The sequence below is a fragment of the Phyllopteryx taeniolatus genome, chromosome 2 (genome assembly GCF_024500385.1).
Source record: "Phyllopteryx taeniolatus isolate TA_2022b chromosome 2, UOR_Ptae_1.2, whole genome shotgun sequence".
NCBI lineage: Eukaryota > Metazoa > Chordata > Actinopteri > Syngnathiformes > Syngnathidae > Phyllopteryx > Phyllopteryx taeniolatus.
This window is the reverse complement of record NC_084503.1, coordinates 25,890,597-25,907,782: the sequence shown is the minus strand read 5'-3', so window position 1 is coordinate 25,907,782 and position 17,186 is coordinate 25,890,597. Positions and strand designations below refer to the sequence as shown.

Genomic DNA, 17,186 nt, shown 5'->3' with positions numbered 1-17,186 from the left:
TCAGACAGGTTCTTTTTAAGTGATTTCTCAATTGAACAGGTCTGGAGGTAATCAGGATGTGCTCAGTGAAAAGGAACTCAGCTTTCCCAAAAATGTGATTATCCACAGTTAATTTAAGATTTAACAAGGGGCCAATTACTTTTCACACCGGGCCATGTAGCTTTTACGTTTTTTTCCCCCCTTCATCAATAAAATTGTTTTCTGCATTTTATATTTACTATTTATCTTTGTCAGATATTTACATACGTTTCATGATTTTAAACATTGACATGGGGAAGCTATGCAAAAAGTAAATATATATATATATATATATATATATCCATCCATCCATCCATTTTCTGAGCCCCTTCTCCTCACTAGGGTCGCGGGCGTGCTGGAGCCTATCCCAGCTATGATCGGGCAGGAGGCGGGGTACACCCTGAACTGGTTGCCAGCCAATCGCAGGGCATATAGAAACAATGTGTGTGTGTGTGTGTGTATATATATATATATAGAGAGAGAGAGAGAGAGAGAGAGAGAGAGAGAGAGAGAGAGAGAGAGAGAGAGAGAGAGAGAGAGAGAGAGAGAGAGAGAGAGAGAGAGAGAGAGAGAGAGAGAGAGGCGGCATGGTGGAAGACTGGTTAGAGCGTCTGCTTCACAGTTCTGAGGCCGGGGTTCAATCCCCGGCCCCGCCTGTGTGGAGTTTGCATGTTCTCCCCGTGCCTGTGTGGGTTTTCTTTGGGCACTCCGGTTTCCTCCCACATCCCCAAAACATGCATGGTAGGTTAATTGATAACTCTAAATTGCCCGTCGGTGTGACTGTGAGTGCAAATGGTTGTTTGTTTGTATGTGCCCTGTGATTGGCTGGCAACCAGTTCAGGGTGTACCTAGCTAACAGCCCACCAGTGTGCTGCGTTATGATCAAACAAATATTTATTCATGTCTATCATATGGATCTGAAATGATTTTTGGGGGACTTTATACACAGTTCCTGAACCTCCTGACGTTTAACATGCAGAATGGCGCGAGGGGCCGCTTTAAATGCTCTCTTGGGCCGCCCCTTCAGCAGCTCCACGCTGTTGTGTCGGAGGGCCGGCAGCCCCTCGCGGGGTTGCTCGCGATCATTGTTCCTCCGCAGCATTAACCACATTCCACTGGGGCGCAGCGCATCCCGTCTCCATCCCCCGCATTCCTTTGGCGCGAACGAGTCCCCCCAGTCTCCTTCCTCGGAAAACCACATTTCGCCCTCCGTTTTCACTCTGCAACTCATTTTGTGACGGTTATTTATTTATTTATTTATTACATTTTTTTTTTTGCATTTATTCTCGTCGGCTCATCTCTAGTCCCGCTCACTTTGTTGTTCGCGTAGGGAGAAATGTAAGACTGCCAAACTCCAACCAGCGAGGTGAAATTCCTCCGCGCAGCGCGCCATTGACTGTAAAGGACCTTTCAACTTAACAAAAAAAAAAAAAAAAAAAAAAAAAAACTCAAGTTGACAAACCGTTGGCTCGGTAGCGCACTTAAAAGCCTCCCCCCCCCCCCCCCCCACCCCACTCCCACCAACAGCCGCAATAGGAGCGGATATGCGACTCACTACGACGGGGAAAGACACCTTAGCGCAGCCGCGTTTGGATTTTTCGCCGTGTTTCGTGCCTCCCGAATGGACCTCCGCTAGTAGTCAGCGCTAACTTGTTTCCGGACTACAAAAAACTACAACAACAAGAACATGGAGCACTATGAGCACGACGTGGCTCTACGTGCCGGCCAGATGATGGACGAGCTTTCCTTGTACGACGCCTACCGCCGCCAGGACGCCGCGGGAAGGGATTTGGACTCTGCGGCGACCACGCTCCGGCAGCAGCATCACACCGTGGAGAACTTTACGTCGGGGAACAAAGTCTACAACGCGGCTCCGGTGCGGCCGGTCCAGTGCGGCCGGAGCGTCCCGGTGGATTTCTGCACCCCGCAACGGGAGGCGGGTTACGCCGAGGAGGGCTGCTGCAAATCCGAGGTGGCGCTGCCCTGCTACACCGGCGCCTCCGAGAGGCAACGGCGTTACTCGCTGGAGGTCCACCGGTACAGCACCGGCTCCGCGTTCGACGCCGTCCACAAGCCGTCCCCCCTGCCCGGCAACAGGTGCAACAGTGTGTGCATGGACGGCAGGCATCACAGCCCGCGCTCCAGCCTGGCGTCCTCCTCCGCCAGCCCCCGGGCGAGCTTGGTGGCGGCGGCTGCGGTGCCCGGCGAGGGCTCCAGCGTCCTGAGCCCGAGGTCCAGCTACGCGAGCACGGCCAGCGACACCAGCAAGCACTCCAGCCCAAGGACCAGCCTGAATAGCTGCGACTGCTGCAGCAAGCCCAGCAGCAACCGGACCAGCGGCATCAGCATGGGCTACGACCAGAGGCACGTCAGCCCCAGGTCCAGCACGGCCAGCCAGTACTCCTTCACCACCAGTCCCAGGTCCAGCTACTCGGACTCGCGCTACGGACCCCACGTCAGGGACGATTTCGAGGCAGCCGCCCCGCTCATGGCAAGCCCCAGGTCCAGCATGTGTAGCCAGGACGGGAGTGCCAGAGGTCCCGTTTGCGTTCTCAGTCCCCGCTCCAGCATCTCCAGTCACAGCTCGAGGAGCTCCCGCAGCTCCAGGGGGTCCATGAGCATCTATCCGGACCTGCAGCTGCCCTCGCCCAGGGCGTCCATGCTGGGGGGACACGACGACTCGCTCCTGGAGGAGCTCGGGGACCCCAACGGGATGCACCCAGGCCTCCACGTCCAAGAGCACCCCTCGTCCCTCGATGTGACCTCCAAAACCCCCACTGCGAGCCAGAGGTTCAAGATGCCTTATCAGGTGACCCCAAGCCGGGAGAGCGGGCCCAGTCAGGCGGAGAGGCGGCTGGAGGCGCTCACCTTAGAGCTGGAGAAGGAGTTGGAGATGCACATGAAGAAGGAGTACTTTGGTAGGTGCTTTCTTGTATTTTGGTCTGCTTGTGTTTTGGGATCTCAACAACAGGCACACTAGTTGTTGGTCTGACAAAGTTGAAGTTTGCACTTGTGTTTACGTTGTCAAAAGTCCTAAAGGGCTTTTTAGAACCCCAAACCTCAGCGCAGTGGTCGGGCACTTAAAAGGTGCAGTCTGTTGATTGGTGTTCACAAAACATACATGCTAGGTTCATTGAAGACTAAACTTCATGTTTTCAAAACAGGTACTACGTCAATTGATGACTGTAAATTGTCTTTGATATTTACATGAGTGGATTTTGTTCTTTAACCAAAGTTTATTCTGTTTTTACAAAAAACGCACTGTATGTGAGGTTCTCGGAAGACTAATTTGTCTTTGATGTTGACTAACATGCATCTTCGGTTCATTGAAGACTAAAGCTTCTTAAGTGTTTATGAAAACGTATGTTAGGTTAGTCCTTGTTTATGAAAACATGTACGGTTAAGTTTATCAGAGTTAGGTTTAAATATCCATCCATCCATTTTCTGTACCGCTTCTCCTCACCAGGGTCGCGGGTGTGCTGGAGCCTATCCCAGCTATCTTCGGGCGAGAGGCGGGGTACACCCTGAACTGGTCGCCAGCCAATCGCAGGGCACATATAAACAAACAACCATTCGCACTCACATACACACCTACGGGCAATTTAGAGTCTTCAATCAACCTACTATGCATGTTTTTGGGATGTGGGAGGAACCGAAGTACCGGGGAAAACCCACGCAGGCACGTGGAGAACATGCAAACATGCGGAGCCGGGATTTGAACCCCGGTCCTCAGAACTGTGAGGCAGATGTGCCAATCGTCCAACCAATCGTCCACCGTCCCGCTCATTCGGTTTATTGGAGACTAAATCGTATTCAGAATTTTTATATGTATATTGAAGACCAAATTGACTTTGTAGGCCTGCACAGTTATGGCCAAAATAATAATCACGATTGTAATCACGATTATTAATCAGTTATTCCTCATGTTGGGGAAACATCTTTATTTTTATTGCACATCTTTGCAACAAACAAAATGTAACAGTTTTCAGTGAATAATCTCAGTAAATCTTTAAATAAGAATAAGTAATAGATAATAATAAAAAATAAATGCGACAAGGCTAAAAATATAATATCTTTTGGATTTAAATATACTATGCACTATGGCGATGCGGAGAAAATGTCCTTTGCGTTGATCGGATCGGCGAATTATGACATTAAAGCCAATAAGCATAAAATGCTAAATATCGGCTGATACCGATAAGGCCGATCAGATTGGTGTAAAGTCTAGTCGTCAATATAGTGAACTGTCAAGGACAGTACGTCTCCTTTGTTCTGTTTGACCATTGGTCAGTCGTGCACGGTCACAAAATGCAAAGAACTCGACAGTTGTGATTTCCCTCTGTATTAACTCTTGTTGTTTCTTCATTGCGGTCAGGCCAGCCGAAAAGTTCAAGTCAAGGCAGGTGCTACAACGATTGTAAATAGTGTCTTACTGTGACACGCCGCCTCTCCGCCAATGTGCTGAGTACGGTGCCGGTGCTTTATAAAGCCTTAACCATACGTTCGCCCCTTGGTGGTTGGCTGACTAAATTGCAGGCACTGCTGCAAATGAAGCACTTTTCATAGGCAGCAGTGCCCGCATTTTAAATGTAAAAAAATCGCAGACGATCAGGCTCATTTCATTGTGGCAGCCAAAATCGCGATCACGATTAAAATTCGATTAATTGTGCAGCCCTACTTTGATGTTCACAATACTTGAAATTTACGTTTGGTTCACTGGCAAATACATTTTGTTCAGTTAAAAGAAAAACGTACATTAAGTCCATCAAAGACTCAAAATCTAATGTAAATACAAAACCACTATCATTGATTGAAGATTAAATCATCATTCATGTTTACAAAAATTGAAGTTTCCTTAATTGCAGAGTGTAAATTGCTTTTTATGTTTAGTTCTGTTCAGTTTTAAAATATGCATGTTAGGTTCATTGACAGCTATGTTGTCTTGATTGAAGACCGTAACGCGTCTTTTATGTTATCAAAGCATGTACGGTACGTTGGTATGTAGAAGACTGATTAGTCTTTGATGGTTAGTTTGTTTTAGTTTCACGTATGTTGGCTTCATAGATTTTATTTAATTTCCCTCACAGGATGAATAAATTCCTGTGTCTATGCGTCGATTTTGAATACTAGAAAGACTTTGATTAGAACTGCGCTATCTTGATGGCAAAATGTCTTTCATGTATATGAAAGTGTGTATGTTTGCTTAATTGAAAAGACTTTATACTGTGCTTGATGTTTTGTTTATTTTCTAAATGTTTTTATGTTCAGCAATGATTATATTGTCCTGACCCAACTTTTTTACTTCCGATCTGATACCAATATTGCAGCCTTGAGTTTTGACCGATACCGCTAACGGCCCGATCCGATATCAGCAATAATCATACATACCTTACTTATTTTGTAGAAGAATGTTATAAGAAGAATGTTAGTAAAGGCTTGATAAAGTGATATAACTCAAACAGAGAACAATAATCAGGAAGAGTAGGTATGAGAAAAACCTACCCATTATTAACCAATGGGTTACATAAAGTAACTTTAAAAATAAGAATGTACTACAATTGAATAAAATAAGCAAAAATCATATTAGAAAATTCTGAAAAAATAACTTCAATATATATATCCATCCATCCATTTTCTGAGCCGCTTCTCCTCACTAGGGTCGCGGGCGTGCTGGAGCCTATCCCAGCTGTCATCGGGCAGGAGGCGGGGTACACCCTGAACTGGTTGCCAGCCAATCGCAGGGCACATAGGAACAAACAACCATTCGCACTCACAGTCATGCCTACGGGCAATTTAGAGTCTCCAATTAATGCATGTTTTTGGGATGTGGGAGGAAACCGGAGTGCCCGGAGAAAACCCACGCAGGCACGGGGAGAACATGCAAACTCCACACAGGCGGGGCCGGGGAATGAACCCGGGTCCTCAGAACTGTGAGGCTGACGCTCTAACCAGTCGTCCACCGTGCCGCCTCTATATATATATATATAGACTGTCAGAAGTCGCCATATATACGCCGTGCGTCAGGGCCGGCCCTGGGCATAGGCGACATAGACGGTCGCCTAAGGCGCCATCTGCTGGAGGGGCACACTGCCAGCGCCCTCCTCCTTGGGAAAAATATTTAAATAAAATCATAAAATAGTTTGTGACGTCCACTAGCACCCCCTTTATGTTTCCGTCTTGAAAATAACAAATAAAATTACAAAATAAACTAAAGTCACTTGGCAAGTCACGTCACATGACGTGGGGGCGCATCTCAAGTCAGCGAACGAGCGATCAGTCAGAACAGGACAGGCGATTTTAGTTACAATTTTTTTCCCTCATGAAAAGGACAGCTAAGCCCTTGGGCGCACAGTTCCGCAAATTAAGAAAAACAGAGGAGGAAAAGAAGTCAAAATATAAAGATAACATTATGTCAACATATTTTAAAAAATATCGTTATGTGTAAAAAACATGTTTTAGCTAGCTTGAATTAAAGTAAGCATTAGATTAACACACTGAAGTCGGGTGACCAGACGTCCTCTTTTAGCCGGACATGTCCTCTTTTTGGAGACCTAAAAATGTGTCGGGTCAAAATTTCAAACTACTCAGGGATTCTCAAAGTGCTACTCCCACCCACCCCCACCTGCGGTTGCTACCGCTGCTTATGCTTTAATTAAGTGGCCAATTTGAACAAATAATTACTTGGACATGTGTAACGATCACTCTCTTTTTATTAGTAATGCATAATCCCAGCTAGACAATAATAATCGTATGTAGAAGAATTTAGGGTGAGAAGGAAGAAAGCTGAATTTAATGTTAAACTAAAAAGTTAAAACAACTGACCTAATTTGCCGTGGAGAAAATTGAAAAAATTAGTAAATCTCAGGCGAGAACGTGATGTAGAAATTACAAATTTGTGTAATGCGTAGCTCTCTCTCGTAACTACTTATTCACAAAAACATATTTTCTCGTATTTTTGTAGATATTTCTCAAAATCCTAAATATAATTAAAATGCAGATGCCAATGCACTTACAAGCACCTTATTGCAAGAGACAAATGTAAGGAATTAAACTTCTTGAGGAACTTTCAAACTGTCCACCCATCCATTTTCATTACCGCTTATCCTCACTAGGGTCGCGGGCTGCTGGAGCATATCCCAGCTATCTTCGGGCGGGAGGCGGGGTATACCCCGAACCGGTCGCCAGCTAATAGCAGGGCACATAGAAACAAACAACCATTTGCACTCACATTCACACCTACGGGCAATTTAGAGTCTTCAATCAACCTACCACGCATGTTTTTGTGATGTGGGAGGAAACCGGAGTGCCCAAAGAAAACCCACCCAGGCACGGGAAGAACATGCAAACTCCACACAGGAGGGGCTGGGATTTGAACCCCAGTCCCCAGAACTGTGAGGCAGATGTGCTAACCAGTCGTTCACCGTGCCGGCCTTTCAAACTACCCAATGCAAAATTAAAATGAGACAAAAGGAAAATGTTTCTTGGTCATTGAGTAAAATCCAGGTGAAATCTTCTATCACTGAATCAATCGCTTTCACGTGGGTAAGCGGAACCTATTTGCAATAACTTGACATCTAACTTTTAACATGGAAAAACATAGACAACATAGATTCAAATGTCAAGAAATGCCCATTTAATATAATTACAAATGATAATAGCAAATACTCCCTCTTCTGGCTGATTGGTATACTGCTCGCTCTCTGTTTGGGTTAGGGCAAATTTACTGACGTCATCCCAGAGAACTCTGGAAACGTCAAAACAACCAAAACTGTCGAGAACACAGGGAAGAATTAATTAAAGATGTCAAAGTGGCCCTTAGCTTCTTCGATTTTTTCTATGTGGCCCTTGGAAGTTTGGACACTCCTGCCCTAATAGTCTTTAGGTACATTAACAAGCCCCAGATCTGTTTCCTTAGTGACAATGGATAAATTGCTGGCCCTTTTTTTGGTAGGGGCGAGGGCGGTGTAGAAGTAGTGGTAGTAGTAGTAGTCGTCTTCTTTGTTATGTGATAAAGTAACTTTAAATCAACAGGTGGTTGAAAAAGCAACACAGGCCTGCAATTGAAGCCCCTGGTCCCCCCTGAAAAGCCCTTCATTAACCAACCAGTGGGGAGTGGGGCACTATGAGTGCCTTGGCACACAAGCACCGTGGATGGCAGTCCAGACAACAGTCTAGGGAGTTAGGGAAGTTTAGTCCAGTCTAATCACCTTCCCTGACCAGACACTTTATCAAAGATAATACAACTCACTTTTTCATTAACATTGACAGAGAGGTATTCATTGAACAATATCGCCATGTAACATGGATCTGTTCTGTACTGGAGTTCAAAGGTGCAGGAATGCAGTTTATTTTTAACCCTGCCGGGGTTGAATACTCAACATCCTGTGCTTGCCACACGGACGCCTTTGCGAAACGGGCACACTAGGGATTCAGCATCCTGTTTCTTTTTTTTAATGCAACACGAACATCCTTGCTGTCTTGTGAAACACTAACCACCATGTTTGGCCTTTGCAGCCTCTGTCTGGGTCATTAATTCACACATAGCATGTCCAGTAATTATTCATCCATCCACCCATTTTCTGTACCGCATATCCTCACTAGGGTCACGGGTGTGCTGGAGCCTATCCCAGCTATCTTCAGACGAGAGGCGGGGTACACCCTGAACTGGTCGCCAGCCAATCGCAGGGCATATAGAAACAAACAACCATTCACACTCATATTCACACCTACGGGCAATTTAGAGTTTTCAATCAACCTACCACGCATGCTTTGGGGATGTGGGAGGAAACCGGAGTGCCCGGAGAGAACCCATACAGGCACGGGAGAACATGCAAACTCCACACAGGCGAGGCCGGGATTTGAACCCCGGTCCTCAGAACTTTGAGGCACATGTGCTAATCAGTCGTGCACCGTGTCGCTGTAATTATTCCCCCAAAAAAAGAAAAAAAAAGACACCTTTGGAGGTAGGGTTATTCCCCATAAAAGCTGCTTGGTTGTAGAATAGCTCTGTTGCAAATAAGTCGAAATAAGATTTATCTCCATCAAGGCTGCACACGTACTACATACATCACTACACCATAGGAAATACAGTGATGAAAAGATAATCCTTTGATGATCTCCAGCGCAGAAATTCAGGTGTATATAGGAAAGCAGCACACACAGCAAATGATTTAGAAAATCAAAATAACAATAAATAAATAGAATAAAAATACCTAGCAAGAAAACTGTTAGAATCACTTTTTTGAAGGTCAAGTATGTCCACTTCTGTGCCTTTCTGTGACTCTTCCAGTCTCTCTGTATATTTGTTTGAAAACTGACACGCTGTGACACTTTAATCAGTGGCCATTTCCCTCTGAGAAAATTTTTTGAAGCCTCACAATCGCGAGGGACTATTGATCAATTGTTAGGTTTCGTCTTAATGTCAAAATGTAAACAGCATGATGAAGAGGAGTGTTTAAATACCAATTCTTATTGAACCAATACCTTTATTGGTCCATTCATGGATCAAACACCTGTTGTGAAGTTTGGCGTTCAGCTCCCTGTTAGCATCCATCAATCCATCCATTTTCTGTACCGCTTATCCTCACGAGGGTCGTAGCCGTCCTGAAGCCTATCCCAGCTGACTTGGCGAGAGGCGGGGTCCACTCTGAGCTGGTCGCCAGCCAATTATAGGGCACACATAGACAAACAACCATTCGCACTCACATTTATACCTACGGGCATACACATGGTAACTCAATGAACTTAGAACCATACAAATGAAAAATTACGTCATCATATTATTAGAAACCCAAATTCCAATGAAGTTGGGATATTGTGTAAAATGTAAATAAAAACAGAATACAATGATTTGCAAATTCTTTTCAACCTATAGTCAATTAAATGCACTGAAAAGACAAGATATTTAACATTCCAACTGATAAACGTTACTGTTTTTTGCACATATTCTGTAATTTTGTATTTGATACCTGTAACAAGTTCCAAAAAGCTGGGACAGGGTGTACAAAAGACTGGGAAAGTTGAGGAATGCTAAAGAAAAAAACAAACACCTTTTGGAACATTCCACAGGTGAACAGGTTACTTTGAAAGAGGTGAGTGTCATGATTGGGTATAAAAGCAAGGATGGGGTAAGGTTCATCACTTTGTGAACAACTGCGTGAGCAAATACTCCCAAGAGTTTAAGAACGTTTCTCAATATGTATATCTATATATCTGAGAGAGAGAGAGAGAGAGAGAGAAAAAGAGATATACACACACACACACACACACACCATGACCAGGCTGTCATGCTTTGGACATTGTTTCCATACTTTAAGTTCCTTTTAAAATCCATTCATCCATTTTCAACACCGCTTATCCTGGTGAGGGTGGCGGGGCGAAAGGCGGACTACACCCTGAACTGGCCGCCAGTCAGTTGCAGAGCCCAACCTTTTAAAATACTTATAATAATGATTATTTATGTATTATTATCCATCCATCCATTTTCTGAACCGCTTCTCTTCAGTAGGGTCGCGGGCGTGCTGGAGCCTATCCCAGCTATCATCGGGTAGGAGCCGGGGTACACCCTGAACTGGTTGCCAGCCAATTGCAGGGCACATACAAACAAACAACCATTCACACTCACAGTCACACCTACGGGCAATTTAGAGTCTCCAATTAATGCATGTTTTTGGGATGTGGGAGGAAACCGGAGTCCCCGGAGAAAACCCACGCAGGCACGGAGAGAACATGCAAACTCCACACAGGCGGGACCGGGGATTGAACCCCGGTCCTCAGAACTGTGAGGCTGTGCCGCCTGTATTATTATGTAATCATAAAATATGAATCATGTCAACCTCCTTATTAAATACTCTGGTACTAAATACTACGATAAGCATGCAACAAGAGAAAGTCACTCATTGCCTTCTTTTAAGGTTTAAGCCACTCTTTGCATCTTTGCTGTCTTATAGATAATTTGCTAATTGTGTTATTTTTGCCTGCATTGAGGGGGAAGGGGGTGGGGGGGGGGGGGGGGGGGGAGCAGCGGCCGGTCGGGCTCACGTCCTGTAAACACTGTGACCCTGGATTGACCCCAACCAGGCTTTGACCCTGGAATGTGTTCCTCCGGTGAGGTTGTCTTGTCGTGCTACTACTGCCTTCAAAGATTTTTTTTCTTTATTACAACGTGAATGTGCTCTATTGTTCTTGTTGGTCTATACCTGTACTGACCTGTCCACAGTAATCCCACCTTCATTGACCAGACCACCCCCACGATACCTGTAAGTGAAATCCATAATATAGAAATACCTTATTTAAACACATCCTTCATTTAAGGTCTTTAAACGCACTTTAAAGGCCCTGTATTTTGGCTATTTACACGTCCATAGAGTAACACATGTATGTCAAACTCAGGCCCGGGGGCCAAATTTGGCCTACGATGTAATTATATATTTGGCCCGCAAGACCATATCAAATGTGTATTAGAGCTGACCCTCCAGTATATAGCACACACGCCACTAATATTACAAATCCCAGAGTGCTTTGCTAGTGTGTTGGCCCATCAGTCTAGACCGGCGAGCGCCCCTTCCCTTCCTGTTGCAGTCGTTAGCAACTATGCTACCAGTCTCCTCGAGCAAATTTACAATTCCCCTTCCCAAAAATGGCCAAACAAAAGGGGGAAAACGGTTAACTTCCAAGACAGGTGGGAGGCAGATTCTCTGTTCACTAAAGTAAAAGAGAGACCTGTTTGTCGTGTGCGGAGCAACGTGGCTGTAACAAAGAATATAACATAATTGAATTAATGTTTTTGTTAATGCCCTTTATCAACTCCTAGGCAGGGAGTGTTAATAATTAGAAGTTTGGATTTTTATTGATGTACATTCTTATTTTTTTGGGTTGTTTTGTTGTTCTGTGGACCACAGAACACTTTTCCACTTTTCATCAGTCCATGTTAGATGAGCTCTGGCCCAGAGAAGCCGACGGCGTTTCTGGGTGTTGTTGATAAATGGCTTTTGCTTTGCATAGAAGAGTTTCAAGTTGCACTTACGGATGTAGGGCCGAACCGTATTTACTGACATTGGTTTTCTGAAGTGTTCCTGAGCCCAAGTGGTGATATCCTTTACACATAGATGTTGGTTTTTGATGCAGTGCCGCCTGAGGGATCGAAGGTCACTGGCATTCAATGTTGGTTTTCAGCCTTGCCGCTTACATGTAGTGATTTCTCCAGATTCACGGAACCTTTTGATGATATTTGGACCGTAGATGATGAAATCCCTAAATTCCTTGCAATTGTACGTTGAGGAACATTGTCCTTAAACTGTTTTGGAACGTGTTGCAGCCATAAAATTCTAAGTTAATGACTATTTGCTAAAAACAATAAAGTTTATCAGTTTGAACATTAAATATATTGTCTTTGTAGTGTATTCAATTACATATAGGTTGAACATGATTTGCAAATCATTGTATTCTGTTTTTATTTATGTTTAACACAACGTCCCAACTTCATTGGAATTGGGGTTGTATAAAAAATTATTGCTGTGAACTGAAAATTTCCACGAAATAGCAGGGATTTCCGTGACAGATAGATAGAGGATATGTTCCACAAAACCCCCCACTGTAGCGATGACATGAATGATGAACCGCGATGTAGCAGTGGAACCATACAGCACTGATGTTAATTTTCAATGTGTTCATGCATGCATAATTGTAGTTACATCAACCCAATGTCCGTGTTCTTTTTCTACAGGTATCTGCATTAAATGCGGCAAAGGCGTGTACGGAGCCAGCCAAGCCTGCCAGGCCATGGGGAATCTTTATCACACCAACTGCTTCACATGCTGCTCCTGTGGTGAGTGGGGAAAATATATAAAAATAATACTGTGAAAATTGACCTGCTGCTACAACTGCGAGTGTGTGGATCGAACACATCCACATCTGCGGTTGCCATAGTGACTGATGGATCATGCTTCAATGCGCTTGTCCTAATGCATATTTTAAAATGCCAGTGTGTGTGGAATCTCTTCATTTCCATGAAGAGCAGAATCATTGTTTGAGAAATAGAGGAACCTATTAATATAATTTAGTGTAGATGCAGGCGGCACGGTGGACGACTGGTTAGAGCGTCAGCCTCACAGTTCTGAGGACCTGGGTTCAATCCCCGGCCCAGACTGTGTGGAGTTTGCATGTTCTCCCTGTGCCTCCCTGGGCGGGCAGTGTGGGTTTAGTTCCCACTCAGTGATGTTGTGAATATGAGTGCGAATGGTTGTCCATGTCTATATGTGCCCTGTGACTGACTGGCAACCAGTTCAGGGTGTAGTCCACCTTTTGCCCGAAGTCAGCTGGGATAGGCTCCTGTGACCCTAACCAGGATAAGTGGTGTTGAAAATGGATGGATGGATGTAGTTGTCAGAGTGGTTTTAATGCATCATACTGTTTACTTGAGTATTTATGTTAAGAAGAAACGGTACTTTTACTCCGTTACAATTAGGGATGTCCTGATCCAACTTTTTCTCTTCTAATCTGATACCGATATTACAGCCTTGAGTTTGGTCGTTACTGATATCGGTCCAAACAGATTTCAGCAATAATCACACATAATTTACTTCTTTTTTAGTATGGAATGTTAGAAAAGGCTTGATCAGGTGATATTAATCAAACAGAGAGCAATAATCAGCAAAAGTAGGTCTGAGAAAAACTGACCCATTTATTATTACCCAATGGGTTACATCAAGTAACTTTTGTGCACGTCTTGACCTCTGAGGGGCAGTGTGGCGCACGCAATGATACCCAGTTGCAGTAACAAAGAAAGGAGTCAAACGTAACAGTTTGAAGAAAATATGCCAGAGAGTATTGTTATATCGCCTATTTGTATGTGTTTATACAGCGTTTTCATTTATTTTCCGTACCGTTTTTTCCTCACTAGGGTCGCGGGGGTGGTGGAGCCGATCCCAGCTAACTCTGGGCAAGAGGCGGGGTACACCCTGAACTGGTCGCCAGCCAATCGCAGTATACAGCGTTTGTGTGCCAATATTCATTATTTTGAGAAGTTTGCAAGTTCGATGCTAATTTTCATTAGCTCATCAATGATGTTTTTCATTCACTGTATTAGGTTTGAGCTAGCGATTTTTGTGAACAAACGCAAAGAAGGAAACTAAGTCTGTGAAGTATTTGAAAATCATTCCATTTTCCATACCGCCTATCCTCACTAGGGTCACGGAGCCTATCCCACCTGTCTTTGGGTGAGAGGCGAGGTACACCCTGAACTGGTCACCAGCCAATCGCAGGACACCAGCCAATCGCAGGACACATAGGAACAAACAACCATTTTGCACAAAAAAGGCATTGTAGTGTTAATACTTAGATTTAATTTTAATGGGACTGGTTAGAGCGTCAGCCTCACAGTTCTGAGGACCCGGGTTCAATCCCCAGCCCCGCCTGTGTGGCGTTTGCATGTTCTACCCGTGCCTGCGTGGGTTTTCTCCGGACTCTAAATTGCCCGTAGGTGTGACTGTGAGTGCGACTGGTTGTTTGTTTGTATGTGACCTGCGATTGGCTGGCAACCAGTTCAGGGTCTACCCCGCCTCCTGCCCGATGACAGCTGGGATAGGCTCCAGCATGCCCGCGACCTGAGTAAGGAGAAGCGGCTCAGAAAATGGATGGGAGCAGTGCTGTTTTGTTGATCACCTTTTTTTGCCAGTGGATCAAAGTCTGGTGTTAGTTTTGTTGTGGCAATTCTCAGAACACATCTGAGGTGTTCATCACTCAGCTGGGATCTGTAAGATGTTTTGTTGGTGTTCGTCACACTAAAGGTCTGTTCACACACATATGTAGAGCCAAACACCACCAGCATCCTCTGTGCCATCTTCTGGATTTTTGGAAATTTGTCTGTGCTTCATGAAGCATAAAACTCATCCAGTTTGAGAGTTGAACTACTCTTTTGAGACATTATCACATCGGAGAGCAATCAGTTCCATCTGCAGCTCCCGTGGCGCTGTTTCAGGGTCTTGTGTGACTGAATCTTGGATGGCAGTTTGTCAGATAAAAATGTTTTGCTGAGCCTGCAAGCTTGATTTTTAACCGCTGAGCCGTCGCCATCAGTTCCTGCGTTGATTGGCTGCTAGCATAATCAGCATGCGTGGTAGAAAAGTGACGGTTTATGTTATTTATATTCCTCTTAAACCGCAATGGTTTCTTAACAAATTAAACATACAGCCTTTGACCGAACGTCAATGAAAAAGTATTTAGTAGTCCGCTCTATATTAAACACTCAGCACCACTGTTGCCACAATTACCTTGAAGAAGTAACTTAGTTGCTTTACTGATTACTTGATTTCACCAGTAACTAAGTTAGAAAAAAGTCACTTTTTAGTTTCTTTCAGCAGCTGCAACGTGGCAGGAATATCACTTATCCACAGTACAAAAAAAAGCATTATCTTAACTGTACCCATTACTTGGTAATGTACGCCACACAAGTTACAGTTACATCAACATGAATCAATAACTTAAATATTAGTGTTAAATCAGCAACTTAATGCAGAATTGACATGACAACAGAGTACAGTAAGTACCTAAACCTAAACAAGCACACCATTCTCAGTCTGAGTTCCCACTCAGTGATGTTGTGAATATGAGTGCGAATGGTTGTCCATGTCTATATGTGCCCTGTGACTGACTGGCAACCAGTTTAGGGTGTACCCCGCCTCCTGCCCAAAGATAGCTGGGATAGGCCCCAGCACGCCTGCGACCCTAGTGTGGATAAGCGGTAAAGAAAATGGATGGATGGATACAATTATATGTTTTGGTCTAAATTCTTTTACATCACAAAAACCTGGCATTTGAACAGGGGTGTGTAGACTTTCTATATCCACTGCAGCCTTGTTCCTGTTTTCGTAATCCCTGGCGGTTGAGCCTATTGTGCTGTTTAACAAGGGGAAACAAAATGCTATAAGACCAATGCTAGGAGCTGAATTTGCCTTCATTTGTTATTTTACATTTTATTCATCCTATTATTTTATAAAGATTTTATTTCGTGAAATTGACTCAACTTGATTCATCCTGGGCAGCCAGGACAGAGATGCATGTACTGCTTTGGTCACTACCCCTACGTGGTTGCAACAAGTCCTACTTCCTCTTCTATGGTCATCATAAACTTAAACGGTAGGTGCCCTTCTGTGGTGGCATTAAAAAAATTTATTTAAAAAAAAAGCTAAAGAAAAAGCAAAACTCGCTTTTTCAATGCTATTAAGTCTCACGAGATTTGCTGAGATCTCGCATGAAAATGTTTTGTGCGACTAGAGGTCTGATTCAGGGTGAATTGTACAACTTCAATGTCACTGCCAGTGATTCAAATCAAATCAAGTGATTCAAATCTGCTAACATGCAAGCAACTTGTCACTCATTTGCCACATTAGCCATGTTGTACTGTGCAGCCAGGACAAACAGGAGCTCCTGTTATTTGCAGAAAAATTAACCTATTTTCTGTTGTGCTGCTGTTTGTGCTAAAACCAAAGCCATGTCTATTATAAAAATATTGCTTTGGCACCATCTTGTGGCATCTTAATGCCAAACAACTATGTTGAAGTGAGTTGAGGTGCTTCAAGTAGTAAGGCCTTTGTAAGAAACATCTCTCGGATGCACTGGGATGCATCTTCTGTGATGCATCTTCTGTGATGTATCCTGGGATCATTGGGTGTTTCAGGTGTCGCAACATCAGACATCCTTGCCCAGGTGACCCAGCCGGGGGTGATCAGGCCCCAACTTGCGGCCTAGTAGCAAGCCACAGGTCTGCCCTCTTCATCCACAGCCACCTCGTGACTTTCTCTGCAGATTCCCTCCGAGATTGGATGTCCCTCTTCTTGGCAACCCCTGTAACGCTCAATTAGCTGACTTTGAAGAGTGAGCGCCCTGCAAAGCCTCTACATCTAACTCCGATGGGCTCGTAAAAAGTCCTCCAGCCTCTATCAGTTCCTGATACTTGGCAAATTTATTTTTGTTGGTTTCCTCAATCCGCTCTTCCCAGCGCACTCTAATTTAGCCGTGTCTAATCAAAAAAGTGCTTTACCATCATCTTGTGGCATCTATAGAAGATTATGTATATGAATATAACCCTTTTTAGGTTGGTGTCAATTATTCAAGGATTTTCGCAATGCATGGCAGGACTTGCTCCCTCTCCCCTATGAACTGTGGTAGTT

General features: G+C 44.3%; 1 protein-coding gene across 3 annotated transcripts in view; it reads left to right on the top strand.

The window, feature by feature from the left end:
- The first annotated feature begins 1,534 nt into the window (after positions 1 to 1,534).
- wtip (WT1 interacting protein) overlaps positions 1,535 to 17,186 on the top strand; it is a 59,121-nt gene continuing 43,469 nt past the window's right edge. For all 3 annotated transcript variants that reach the window (XR_009787369.1, XM_061765531.1, XM_061765530.1), the window contains exons 1-2: positions 1,535 to 2,936; positions 12,743 to 12,844. Coding sequence is in view for 2 of the 3 variants with exons in the window: in XM_061765531.1 (XP_061621515.1) it covers positions 1,706 to 2,936; positions 12,743 to 12,844 (1,333 nt within the window). In the remaining variant the exon portion in view is untranslated. The remainder of the gene's footprint in view (positions 2,937 to 12,742; positions 12,845 to 17,186) is intronic.